Raw genomic sequence first — 14340 nt, 5'->3', positions numbered from 1 at the left:
AAGCTGTTTACCTCACGATCTGCGCTATTCCCTCGAGGTTGGCAGAGGGTAGCTGATGTAATGCGACTGTAACACCTGTGTATTTCATGATAGTTTGGCACCACAACTACAGTTTAAAAAAATACGTTTTAAGAAATAAGTAGCAATATTTAAAGTTTTTTTTTTTCCAAACTGCATCAATTCATCCAACACTTTCTCTCAACCTGCAGCCTCACCAAGCAGCACAGACAGGAAGTCCAGACGGTTCAGGTTCCTGTCGTCCCGCAGTGGATCCAGGGAAGAGTCTGGGATCGAGCACCCATCCAGCCCTAAGCACGGCCCTGTCGTGGAACAAGAAGCTGCCTCCATCTTTAAAGAACGATTCGTCCCTCCGGAGCTCAGCATTTGGGATTACTTTATCGCCAAGGTAATCCACATTATCAGGAACAACCCTAAAAACAAATTTAGGAAAACGTAGCTTATAACAACTAACTTGATCGTGAGTGTATTGACTTCATTTGAATAATGTTTCACATATAGAACACCCAAATTATATTTTATATATATTTTTTTGGTTGATGGAATCACTTCTTATATATACAACATGTGCGGAAGTTGAACGGTGAAAGAAGGAAAAACAACACTGAATATTTTTGTTCAGCACAGCAGTGTGTGTCTAATCCGTTGTGTCTTTTAGCCCTTGCTGCCACCATCAGAAGACAGAATTGAATATGACTCGGAGGAGAGCCAAGGTAGTCAAGATGAAGAGGAAGATGACGATGAATATGAAGATGTGTTGGACCCCAACTCTCCGCAAAGAGAGCATTCGAATCACAATTCCTACAGGTAACGACACACTGACTCACTTGAATTCATGCTGCCAAAACCTTTACAGCTGTTTGTCTTTCCATTGATCTTATTTTCAGTTGCACTGTCTGCAAACTGTGCTCCACATATTCTGAACACACCGTTTTGCTCTGTTTCAAAGAACCCATTAAAAGTATTTTTCCTCAGAATCGTAATCTTACTTTTTTTCCCCCCCGTCCTCTCAGTTGGTGTTTGATGCGACTCGCTATGGTTCAGCTTGTGTTGGTCAACCTCAAGTCTTTCTACCCAATGGCAGGATACGATCTATTAGGTAGACTATGAAGTACTCCACACAGTGTTAAATATTAACATCTAGGATGTGGCCAAGTGCCGCCCCATTTCTCACCGCCTGTCTTCGCTAATCTAATTGTCTTGTTTGTTCATGGAAACAGATCTGCCTGTGGGCTCTCCTCTTTGTCACGCTGTGCTGAAGACGCTGCAGCGATGGGAGCAGGTGCTGCAGAAAAGGCTGGAGATCTTCGGGGGCCCCCCTTCCAAGTACATCTCCACCCCCCTCCAGGATGAGACAGCCACCCCGGGCCCCGTGCTGCTCAGACACAAGGCCTTGTTTGAACCATCCAACACCCCGTTCAGGTACCATGATCTGGGAATTGGTAGAACAAGGGTACAAGAATTTAGAAATGAGTGCAATTGACTTATCCTTTATCGTACAGAATCAAGCCAACCGAAGTACCCTTCAGCTTTCAAACATCATGAATAAGTGATGCTGGTTTATTGATTACAGTTTAGCCTTCAGCACCAGATACATCTGTGAGACACATTCACACCAGTGAATTGTGTTTAGAATATTTGTTTCCCAAGATCTCCATAGATACGAGTATTTTTTTTTCAGCTGATGTAACCCCTAATGATTTCCACACGGCTGTGCTGTACGCACTGTAAGGATTTACTGTATGTGCATTTGATTTGTTTCGCCTCTAGCACCAAATATGTTGAGCTTTCAGTTTAGGTGAAATCAAAAACGATGGCTTCCAGCACATTAGGTTGGGCTTCAGTGAACAGATGCGACTGATTTAATGAAATGCTTTGTATTATTTTCAGAACTAGCCACCATTCTGCGCTGCCAGTGAAGCGTCTTTGGCAGTTTCTGGTCAAGCAGGAAGAAGTGCAGGAGACTTTCATTCGTAACATTTTTACCAAGAAACGGGGCCTGAATGAGGTACGCCATGTTTAAATGCCATCCTTGTGCATGAACTGTCTTTGTGTTGTACAGCTAGCACATGGTAGTAATTATCACAGAATAACAAATTAACCATTGTGTCATGTATGTACTCCACGGCAAACACACCTGTGCTCTTTTTGTTCAGCATGCTAACCACATGTATTATTACCTCCTCTAGTTCCGTGTTGGTAGTTTTTAATTGTATTCCAATAATTACAACCTGTTTGATTAACAGCACAATAATTCAGTTTCTGTGTGTGTTTGACTGCATGGTTCATTGCTGGTTGTTGTCGTGTGTCTCTGCTGCTTCTCCAATCATTTAAGTCGGGTGAGGACCAGACTGACAATATGAAATGGTCAGGGATGGAGGAGACAGGAAACAATCAGGTACTGCTGCTTCAGAATAATTGGGACTTTTGGAATTGGGGTTGGAGGGCCACCAAATCTCAGCTGTAACTGAATTGTTTGTGGCACAAAGGACTGAAAACGGTCAGACTGAAATTGGCATCAAGTAATTTGGTTATAGCCTTGTTTTCGGTTACTTATTTTTTGATCCGATGCCGTTTTTAGAAGTGAATATACTGTGTTGACACTGATGTTTGGTAAAAATAATGCCCCGCCATAGAGGTTGGATAGGACTTTTTGCAATAATGTTATAAAGCTATTAAATGTAAATCAATTTGAAAACTTTCTAGTGTGTCATTAACTTGACTCGTATATTAAATATCTCTGTAGTGCTGCATGATTGCATCGTGCAGACTGCATAAAAAATACTTTGAATTTTGCAGAAGGAAAAAGTATATAAATGTATGATTGGGCATGTGATGGACAAAAGCATTGCGCTAAAGTGTCATTATCTGTACAAACTACAGTTAGGTAGAACATGCACATCATGTGCATCTATTTGCCTCCCACAATAGAATACTAAATGTGGCCTGTCACATGTAATAATAGGAAACGTACAAATTTTGCACTTGACAGATTTACACTACGCACATTTTCTGGGCCATGAACTGTTTGACATTAATCTTACACTCGGCTGTCTAAATAGCCGTGTGAATGGGAGCCTTAAATGTCAAATTGCACTGTACATCGAATCGTCAAGTTTTTCTAATCTTCTGTCTCTCGCTGTGCAAGCTGCCATGTTGCAGCTACTCCATTTGGCTCAGTGTTAATTAACCTCGTCTCTCAGAGGACAAACTATGAAGCTGAATAGCTTCTGATTAATGGGCCTCACAGTGTCGCAGTGAATCTGCGCCCCACAGGGATTAGGTGCTCGGCAAAAATGGCAAACTACCATATTTAGATCTCTGCAAGTCAAGTGTTCCTTTATTCCATCTGACAGCGAGACATGGTCTTTTCCCCTTGAATAGATGCCGTAAGGACTTTAATACAATCTCATGTTCAAAGGATGCTAGTCTTATTTTGAGTTACATCAAAATGTTACATGTTTTTACAATATGCATAGCTACAGTGTAACTTTTTCTGTCACTCAACGGTCCCATCGGACCTCTGTGGCACAGTGTGTGCTTGATTGTTGCGCTTGTGTTATCCAATGGCAATAACCCAGTTAGCAAGACAAACGGACACAGTGAAAATATTAGAGTGTAGAAGCCGACGAGTCTGCTTGAGGCCTGACTCCCTTAAATCATCAGCTCTGTCTTCTACAGTAAAAATTTGGGGCCTCGTTCATCAAGCTCTCTAATGGATAGGACCGTAATTCTTTGTCATTCCACTGGTTCTGTAGCATGAAGGGAAATGTACTGCGTGTGATGTCTATTTGTCTGTAGGAAATGTTTTATGAACGTATTTTTAACGATGATGATTAACGTTTGTGTGGTCCTTCCTCTGTGCAGACAGAATCAAATCTGGGCTCCCCTGGAGGAAAAGCACGCATCATCCACAAGGAATCTGACATCATCACAGCCTTTGCCATCAACAAGGTACAACTCCTGTCACTGAACATCAATACTATCAATCATTTTCATATTAAAGTGTGGGACCACAACCTTTTGGTTCATCGCTCATTAAGCATGTTTGCAGCTGTTTCTAGCAAATAAGCTGGCAGAAAAAGTCTGACGAGCTGAACTTAGTGGAGCATTTAGCATCTAAACAGACTATGTGGAGACGGAGAGTGAATGTTGGAGTGAACGCGTGCCAGAAACGCACAATGCGCATTCGCTGTGCCTCATTGATGTGTAGAACAACATGGACAATTCAATGACAGATAATTGCGAGTTTTGTGTGTCCCCCAAGTTAAAAACAAAAAATCAGATAATACTACAGATGTGCCACTAGCCAAATATAACTAAATGTAGTCTGAATCCCAAATATTGTGAACTGTGCTCCACTAAAAAATAAAATTTTATGAATATTAATGTCAAGTTTTCACTTTAACCAGAAGTTTACAAGCACACACTTTAAATTCATAAATTTTTTTGGGTAATGGCACGACTCTAAAACAATATTGTCACTCCTTTTGATGTTGCAATTTGAGTTTTCTTTGTTGGATAAAGCGAGAGGTTCACACTGCTTAGGCCCCACTTGAGGAGCTATCTATTCAAAAGGAAGCTGTGGGGCTGGTGATCAAAGGAAGGTGCACCTCAGGTCGCGATTAATATTGAATTCTTTTGTGGCCACAAGCGGAATAGAGTAGGAATAAGTCACTTTATTTTGCTCAGCCTTACTCTCTGTGCCAGCCGCCTCACGGTTTACCCACTTCCTGTCTCTTTGTCTCCCAGGCAAACCGTAATTGTTTAGTCATGGCCTCCACCCATGACATTCAGGAGTTGGATGTGTCATCCATCTTGGCCACACAGATTTTGACATGGATCGATGACGATGATACAGAAGTCAAAGGGTAAGAGGCGTCTGTGTCGACTACTTCTTTAGGCCATGAGAGTTCGCCCAGAGTAACATCAGCCCTCATACCAGCTGAGCGAGTGTGGGCGTGGGGCAATGTGATCGGTTCAGTAATGATTGTGTAGACGCTGTATATGCATCTACATTGTGTGAGGGTGTGAATCATTATTAATATACATTTTTGTATTGCCTCCTTTGTGAGCTAATATGATCATCCCACAAATTGGTCGATTTCTCTCTGTATGCGTTGTTAACATCCTTCATACTCCATACTTATACATGTTCTCTATGAACCAACACAAACCAGTGCTCACATCATTGTTTTTTCTTCTATTTGTGTATTAATCTTACCTTTTTAGTTAAATGTAGTCATTTTATTTTTTTCATTGAAAGGATCATTCATTTAATTTTTTTAATATTCTTTTTGAAATATTTTTATTATGCATTTCTTGTTGAATTAAGTTAAGATTGTTTTAATCTTAATGTCCTCATTTAACATCCAGTATATACATTGTTTTTTCTGATACCTGTTCAGAAAACAATTTGTCTTTTATCAGGGAGCATCATAAACCGTCTATGTTCAGTAGTAAAGGTCCCAGTTAGAGTGAGGTGGAATATACTGTGCAGGGGACTTTTTGTTTGGGGAGCTAGGCTGGCACCAATGCTTTGCATGCTTTTTTTCTATCCATTAATCTGGTAGGTTATGCACTTTTAATGTCTTTTCTCCGCTGTGCAGGCAGCAGTATTAAGTACCTCCCAATGCTAAAAAAAAATGCTGTCAATGGAATTCTAGTTTTAAGATTTGAAGATGTATGAAATGGCTAATTACTATTCCGTCTCTGCGTTTAGTGTTAGTGGTGATGACTTCCTGGTGGTCCATGCACGTGATGACTTTGCCTCCCTGCACGGCACCACGCCGTACACCCACAGCAGCCCCGGTACACCCATCAACATGCCGTGGCTGGGAGGAGTGCAGACAGGCCGCGGTGCAGCTGTGGTGAGCTCCCTTTTATATATTTTTATATATATATATATATATACACTCACCGGCCACTTTATTAGGTACCCCATGCTAGTAACGGGTTGGACCCCCTTTTGCCTTCAGAACTGCCTCAATTCTTTGTGGCATAGATTCAACAAGGTGCTGGAAGCATTCCTCAGGGAGTTTGGTCCATATTGACATGATGGCATCACACAGTTGCCGCAGATTTGTCGGCTGCACATCCATGATGCGAATCTCCTGTTCCACCACATCCCAAAGATGCTCTATTGGATTGAGATCTGGTGATTGTGGAGGCCATTTGAGTACAGCGAACTCATTGTCATGTTCAAGAAACCAGTCTGAGATGATTCCAGCTTTATGACATGGCGCATTATCCTGCTGAAAGTAGCCATCAGAAGTTGGGTACATTGTGGTCATAAAGGGATGGACATGGTCAGCAACAATACTCAGGTAGGCTGTGGCGTTGCAACGATGCTCAATTGGTACCAAGGGGCCCAAAGAGTGCCAAGAAAATATTCCCCACACCATGACACCACCACCACCAGCCTGAACCGTTGATACAAGGCAGGATGGATCCATGCTTTCATGTTGTAGACGCCAAATTCTGACCCTACCATCCGAATGTCGCAGCAGAAATCGAGACTCATCAGACCAGGCAACGTTTTTCCAATCTTCTATTGTCCAATTTCGATGAGCTTGTGCAAATTGTAGCCTCAGTTTCCTGTTCTTAGCTGAAAGGAGTGGCACCCGGTGTGGTCTTCTGCTGCTGTAGCCCATCTGCCTCAAAGTTCGACGTACTGTGCGTTCAGAGATGCTCTTATGCCCACCTTGGTTGTAACGGGTGGTTATTTGAGTCACTGTTGCCCTTCTATCAGCTCGAACCAGTCTGGCCATTCTCCTCTGACCTCTGGCATCAACAAGGCATTTCCGCCCACAGAACTGCCGCTCACTGGATGTTTTTTCTTTTTCGGACCATTCTCCGTAAACCCTAGAGATGGTTGTGCGTGAAAATCCCAGTAGATTAGCAGTTTCTGAAATACTCAGACCAGCCCTTCTGGCACCAACAATCATGCCACGTTCAAAGTCACTCAAATCACCTTTCTTCCCCATACTGATGCTCGGTTTGAACTGCAGGAGATTGTCTTGACAATGTCTACATGCCTAAATGCACTGAGTTGCCGCCATGTGATTGGCTGCTTAGAAATTAAGTGTTAACGAGCAGTTGGACAGGTGTACCTAATAAAGTGGCCGGTGAGTGTATATAAATTAAACCACAGGTTTAATTTTGCTCTTCCCTGCTTTGATTAATGTCTGTTGCCCTGCACCTTCCCTTCTTTGCAATCAAAGCCAAATCTCAAAGCAGTTTAAATGACTTTAATTAATCATTAATCTTGATCTTGACTCACTTTGCCAAAAGCAACATGGCTGCAAACAGTAGCTCGGCTCCTTGACTTACAAGGGAACAAAGATGTTGCTGTAAATGCTGTTCTACTGGGCTGAGAAACTTTGCACTAGCAGTAGGGAATGTTTATTTTATTCCCATGGTAGCAGTGACTTCGATACAAGTCTGAGTCATGTTATTAACCAGCTCGCTCGTTGCTCTTGATATGCATACTGGACAGTAAGATACACTGCATTTTATTCTTCCAACTAGTCAGACATGGTGCACTCGGTTGGAGCAGAATACATTTAGAGACGATGATAAATAAGATCTCCGGGCCACTAATCCTAAAACGGGAATTGTTACTTAGCTACAATATAAAGACGCTTTGTTGTTTATCCTGATAGAGCAACCATCCATTGAGGCTGTAGGTGAAATGCAGCATTACATTTTGTACGTTGGCATTGTGATCAAGTATTTTTCTTTTTAAGTGGATTCGTACTACAGATGAGCCCCTTTCAAGCAGGCTCCCTGATATACGGAAATGTTATGGTGCTTTTATACAAGTTAATGACAACCCATTAGTAACGAGCCATTAGTTTAACAGAGAGGATGTCAGCAATGGATGTGTTCTATGAGGGGGGAGGCTTTACTTTGCTGTTTACATAGTTCCCTGTTGTAAAGCATTTAGCATAATATATGCATTCTTTCCAAATGATGATTCCATTATCTTCTCTTCACTTTTCTTCTCCCAGATGATCAAGAGAAACATCAACAATGTTCGAAGAATGACCTCCCATCCCACACTGCCTTACTGTAAGTAAGACTGTCTGTCAGTAGATTAAAGGTACTATCCAGACATCATATTCCTCATATTAAAAAGGGCCTACAGGGGATGATTACATCACTCCAAAACTTTCTCATAAGTAGAAACTGGCAGAGTTGGGGGTTTTTTTCCGGCACCAGTGCTGCAACAAATGTAGAAAACAGAGCCCTACCTTGTATTTTCCAGTCAAACTGCAGAGTGGGGAATCAAAGTTTTTGTGGGTGCAGTGATCCCCAGCCGGTTGAAAGAACGTGTGTTGAGCATTTGTGAAACAACCTGTTTTCCTTCATCCGTTCTTAAACGTCAGGAACAAAGAAATGCAAAAACCTCCCGTTGGGACCTGAGCGACACGAGCTGATGACACATTCTGTTCCTTGCAGACCTGACGGGGGCCCAGGACGGCAGCGTGAGGATGTTCGAGTGGGGCCACTCCCAGCAGATCATCTGCTTCAGAAGTCCAGGCAACTCCCGAGTCACCAGGATACGATTCAACCACCAGGGAAACAAGGTGACAAAGTTCACCTTGTGAACCGTCGAATGGACCCGTTTTAAACACTCAAACTTCCACCGTCCAGATGTCCCACTGTTCGCTGCATCGTGACGTGAGCCTGTCTGATTCAGTGAGGTTTTCACACCTCGCCATTCAGGCACGGATCGCAGTGGGGAGTTGGGCTTCGGGCCCATTTTCTTTTTTGAGTGATTCAGCGGCTCTGAACTCAGGCACTCGCCTCAAGCTAATAACTTCCTCAGATGGAGCCTGGCTTGTGCCAGAACCGTCTTATCTGGCCAAACGAGTGAAATCTGCTTTTAAAAAAAACTAAATTTGGACGCGAGGACGAGCAGAGGGCTCTGTGTTTGTGGTTACATAAGCGCTCGGACTCGTGAACCTGTCGATGCGTATTGGAAGATAATTCGAGAGGAATCCAAATCACCCGGAAGGCAGAGACTGTTGTCAGGGGGGTGGGCGGCAATATGTTCGTCTGATTGGATCCTTTCGGCTCGATCTTTTCTCAAAGTCTGACGGTCTCCCTGAATGTTTTGTCCAGTTTGGCATTGTCGACGCCGATGGAGGTTTGAGCCTGTGGCAGACCAACACCAGTGGGAACGCGCCTAAACCATACCTGGTGAGGAAGTCACTCTCACGTGCTACCGTTTCCTTTTCCTGTCTGTCCAGAGGTTCTCCGTGTCCTCGCGCTGTCTCCCCGTCATGCCTAATTTAGTGTGCTCTTGTCCCGCTTCGCTTAGTGTCACTGTTACTATTCGTCTTCTTTTGTCTCACTGTGCCAGACGCTGCAGTGCCACAACAAGACGGCTCACGACTTTGTCTTTGTGGGCTCCTCCTCCCTCATTGCCTCTGCAGGTCTTTCCACAGACAACAGGTATGACCGTCGAAAGGACAGTTTTGGCTCCATTCCTCTTCAGAGGGTGTCCTCCCAATTATGTTTCATGACCTTTTAATTAACTGCAGAATTATTTCTGTTCAGCTCCACTGTGCTGTGGCCAACAGGGATAATGACCTGTCATTTGACTAACACGTGGAAATGAATAATAAATCTTGTTTTTTTTCCTCACTCCACAGGAACGTCTGTCTGTGGGACACACTGGTGACGCCTGCAAACTGCCTTGTACATGGTAAGATGCACATTTTACATTAGGAATCGGCCAAGCAATTTGTTCCAACAATTCAAACCCAAAATATATTTTATTTTGAGTGCCAATTGCAGTTCTGAATTATTTTTTCATAAAATATCAGATCATTAATAAAAGACAAGCTCCTTTTCCGCACCCCTGCCTGTGAAATGCAACATTCAGTATATAAAATACTGGACCATTGGTCTGTAACTTAAAGCCCACATCGACCCCAGATAAATAAAATATAAAAAATAATTGAAAAACACTTTTTTTATTCAATAATTTCCTATCACTGCATCTGTAAGAATGTATGTTATATGACAATACATTTTTATATTTTACTACCAAGTTGTGCTAGTGATCAGTAGTTTGTCCCTACGTGAACATGATCAGATCAGAAATCTCCAATTGGGCACTAATGTGGTTCAACACACACTTGAGGGTTTTTTTTTTCTCGGATTGTCAGTTTTAAGAAGCTGTTTACTGACCCTAAATGGGCAAGATCGAAATTCATTCATAACTTGAGAAATAGTTGTATTTAGTGAACTAATCATTCAAAACCAAAGCACTAAATGTTTTTCTCTTCTCCTCTCGGTCCCTCTTTTCTTGCCTCCATTCGCGTCTCTCCATGTTCACGCCTCAACGTTCCGCTCCTTCGCTCACTTTATTCCACTGCGTATCCCTCCCTCCTTCTCGAAGCTTTCTGCTGCCACGAGTCCGGAGCCACGGTGCTCGCGATGGCGTCCAGGCAGCAGCTGCTGATCACCGGGGGGAGGAAAGGCTGGATCAGTGTCCTGGAGCTGGCCCACAAGCACCAGCGTCAGAGCTTCCAGGCCCACGACTCGCCCGTCAAGGCGCTGGCCGTCGACCCGACTGAGGACTGCTTCATCAGTGGATCGGCCGAGGGTAACATCAAGGTATTTCCACTGCTCTATTTAAGCATTTCAGTACATTTTTCTTACATATGACATTTTGCAAGACGTGCGGTTAGTTTCTTTTTGATTAAGCGTTATTAGCATTCGCTGATTGCTTTTTAAGGTCCAATTTCAGTGGAATGTCCCAAAAAGGATGATTTTATTTTGCCTCACTCATTTGATAAGAGAGCCTCACTGTGAACGGTTCTAAAAGCTTGGATTATGAAACCCCTTTTAATCATTTCCTCGAAACAGCAGACCTTGAACTAACAGAACAGTACTGCAGGATGTTTTTGCACGAGCCCCATCAAACTCGCTCAAAGCCAATGTCACACTTCCGATGAAGCACTCACTCAGGAGAGCAGTGTGGCAAATGGAGACTAAAGTGTGAGGTGAAAGCAGGTTGATGCGAGGAGCGCAAAGCGTTTGGACCGAGCAGGCAGCAGAGGTTGCTGCCTTAAGCTAATATATTTGCTGGTCTTTTATCTTTTTTTACTTAAATAACGATTCCCACTGCTGTCACTCAAAGGGTGAAGCCACTGACACGTAGACGTGCAAGAAATGGTGCACTGCACATCAGCTTGAAAAGTCAAATGACTTCTTCTCGCCCAGAAAAACCCTGCGATGCTTTGAGCTATGACTCATTGAGGCCATTAAATGTAAATTAAATGTATACAGGCTGATGTGAAAAACATCGTGGCTGAGCTGCGAAATCTATCAACGTGTTTGAGGAGTCATGGAAAGGAGCCTTTGTTCTATGAAATATTTTCAGGATTGGATTGAATTTTTATCTTTATGTGATATTCCACCATGTGTAACATGTGGCAATAAAGGGCTTCTGAATCGAACCATGCAAGTCACTTCGAGCTCGTCAGGGATCAGTGCCGAAAATGTGGCAACTTGCCACAAATGAATGTTTTAATTGGAATCTAAGTTAATACTATATTTTATTAATATTCTTGAATAAAGGTTCACCAAAGAGATTCTACCTTTTTTTTTTTTTACACTGCTTTGGACCGGCTCTCCCTCAAAGCCTTCCAACAAAAACGCTGGTAATCTGACTGCGGATATTGTGAAAGTAGCATAAAGACTCAACACACCATGTTGCGCTCAGTCTGATGTTGAAAAAATGTCCAATAATAACTCTTCGCTTCTTTGAACTTTCGCTGGGAGTGAAGGGAGATGCCCAGACGGCCCTTTCCCTGCTCACCGCCCCTCTACGTTAGTCATCGTAGTGCAAATCTCTTGAGTGTTGCAGTAACATGTTTTGGCTTTTCCACACATTGTGGGAACCACCACAGTTTTCTTTACAGCCGATTTATCGCTAGATGTGCTGCACTGTTTGAAAGGGTCTCTCCTCTTCTTCCCTGGACCGGTCAGATCTGGAGTCTGGCCACGCAGTGCGCCCTTTACACCTTCCCCAACGAGCACGCCCGCCAGTCGCTGTTCAGGAACCTGGGCACGGGCGTCATGCAGATCGAGGTGGGCCCAACCAATCACATCTTCTCCTGCGGCGCCGACGGCACCATGAAGATGAGGGTCCTGCCCAACCGCTTCAGCATCATCAACAACAACAACAACAACAACCACGGCAACCTCAAGAACAACGTCAAGTTGGTCATCCAGAAGGACGGGCCGGTCAACGCCATTAATCAGGACCATGTGAAGTAGCCACTGCGGGGGAACCCTGACGTGGAGACGACCGCTAGTGTTATTGACCGCAGTGAAGAGCGCGTCACGGGATTCAGACGTTCACAAAGGGAGGCGCGGTGTGGGACATGAAGCCACCCAGCAGGAGCCTCTACAAGTTGAGGGAGGGGTAATGGCCGAGGGTACAAGGAGACACAAGTGAGGGCCGGGCACCACACGCAAAGCCTTTTCTTCTTCTCCGGTTTCTTTTCTTTCTTTGTGCACAGGTAGTGAAGCTGAGGAGGAAGTGTCGGGAGGCCGCGAAGAGTCTCGAGCTGCAGGTATCCCCATCATCTATTAGTTTATAGCAGAGAATCAGGGTGCTAAGTCATTCCTTCGGGGCGGTTGGAACCCGTCTAAACCCACTCAGCACAATTTTCCTCCCCCCAATGAGCCAGCCCAGTTTGGGAAGTGTAGTGTAGGCCGAGGATTTACCGAGGGTCAACTGCCCATCGTTTCACATTTTAAATTGACACCGGTCTTCGGCCTGACTTGAAAGGAGCACAGGAAACTGATTTTTAAGTACAAAGAATAAACGCTTGTCTCTGAATAATAAAACTATGCAAAGACGCTTTCTCTGGGAGCGATGACGCCAATGGATTCATCGATCTGCTCATCGGGCGTCAACTCTCCACCAGAAAGTGAAGCATATTTCCTTCTTTTTTTTTACTTAAATGCAACATTTTTTTGACTTTGCACATTCACACAAAGCTAAATGGTGTGTATTGGTATGTAAATAGCTGTACATGGCTGGATATCAGTAAAGCAGTCTAGTATGATGTTTGTTTATCCCGGCCTAGAGTGAACCTGTGCTATATTTATTATTACAAGTGTCCTTTGACTTCTACCACGATGGCACAGTGCGATACTACTGCTGGTCCTGATAATAGTATAAAGTTAAATTAAAGCACCAATAAGGCTTCCATTGGTATGGGACAGTTTAATTTTCAGTATTCAGCTCTATACTTTATCATTTCTCACAAGGAGCAGGTTTGAAAACTGCCTTGTAGGACTCTTCATTGTATAAGAAGTCTCCCTTTGTCTCAACCATAGAAATGGCTTCACATTTTCTTTTTTTAAATGACATTTCTTTCAATTTCATGCAGATGCTCTCCTTACTTGCTTGGTATTTGCCATCTAGGTAATCGGACGTCTTTGCCAACAATTAGGAAGAGGTTCATGCAGATCGTCCCATAGATATTTAGCCAGAGGGAATATAATCCAACCCATTTCGCTCTCTCCCCGTAGATCCTTGTGCTGCTGTAGAGAAACAAATGTTCAATAGCTTTGATTTCAAGGAGGATAAACTGAGGAAAACCTTTAAGATGAAGTAGATTTATTGCCGTTATGTAAATGAATAGATCCATAAGCTAGGCTTCTCCGAATGAGCACATTATCATTACGCTGAGACGTATATATATATATATATATATATATATATATTACAAAAGCCACTTTATGATGAATATCTTTCTGTAAAAATACAGGTGTACATATATGAAATGTGTTCATATTTAGGGTTATAGACTGTGACCAAAAACAGGCAGACGTAATGTTATTTCCTACTTTCTCTCTCAATGGGTCACCATCTTCTTTTATTTCCTGGTTTTGAGCAACGTTGCAATGTTGTTTCCCCCCCAAATCAAAGTGGTTGTTAAATGATTTACTGCCATGGGAACCGTAGATGAAGTACTTTTTATCAAAGTGAAACTACATGTACTCTTACCAAAACTGTAGAATAAAAATATTTTTTAATCAAGTAGGTGCTTTTTTCTTTCCTAACTGAAATGCCGCTTAAGTTCATTTAGACTCGTCACCCACAGGCCAGTCCTTCATGGGGGAGGAGGGCAGTATTAGAGTAGATTAAAGTAACTCACTCCGCTAAATGAAATACCTTTTAAAAATCTGCTCTTTTCTTCTACCCTCAACACTCCTAATGTAAATTTCATAATGTGAATTGTATTGATATGCACCGTGTCATAAAAAAACAGCAATGTTTTTTGG

General features: G+C 43.0%; 1 protein-coding gene across 3 annotated transcripts in view; it reads left to right on the top strand.

The window, feature by feature from the left end:
• Window positions 1-14096, top strand: part of LOC119225551 (dmX-like protein 1) — a 42967-nt gene extending 28871 nt beyond the window's left edge. For 2 of the 3 annotated variants that reach the window (XM_037483485.2, XM_037483484.2), the window contains exons 36-51: window positions 210-406; window positions 677-825; window positions 1032-1117; window positions 1239-1440; window positions 1909-2026; window positions 2354-2416; window positions 3886-3972; window positions 4771-4889; window positions 5741-5888; window positions 8031-8091; window positions 8482-8609; window positions 9148-9225; window positions 9389-9480; window positions 9681-9733; window positions 10433-10650; window positions 12028-14096. In XM_037483485.2, the coding sequence (XP_037339382.2) occupies window positions 210-406; window positions 677-825; window positions 1032-1117; window positions 1239-1440; window positions 1909-2026; window positions 2354-2416; window positions 3886-3972; window positions 4771-4889; window positions 5741-5888; window positions 8031-8091; window positions 8482-8609; window positions 9148-9225; window positions 9389-9480; window positions 9681-9733; window positions 10433-10650; window positions 12028-12318 (2090 nt within the window). In that variant the 3' untranslated portion in view covers window positions 12319-14096. The remainder of the gene's footprint in view (window positions 1-209; window positions 407-676; window positions 826-1031; window positions 1118-1238; window positions 1441-1908; window positions 2027-2353; window positions 2417-3885; window positions 3973-4770; window positions 4890-5740; window positions 5889-8030; window positions 8092-8481; window positions 8610-9147; window positions 9226-9388; window positions 9481-9680; window positions 9734-10432; window positions 10651-12027) is intronic. The other variant, XM_037483486.2, reaches the window with a different exon arrangement.
• The last annotated feature ends 244 nt before the right edge of the window (window positions 14097-14340 follow it).

Source organism: Pungitius pungitius, chromosome 5 (genome assembly GCF_949316345.1).
Source record: "Pungitius pungitius chromosome 5, fPunPun2.1, whole genome shotgun sequence".
In the NCBI taxonomy this organism is placed as follows: Eukaryota; Metazoa; Chordata; class Actinopteri; order Perciformes; family Gasterosteidae; genus Pungitius; species Pungitius pungitius.
Note: the sequence above shows the minus strand (reverse complement) of the source record. Positions and strands in the feature narration are given on the sequence as shown.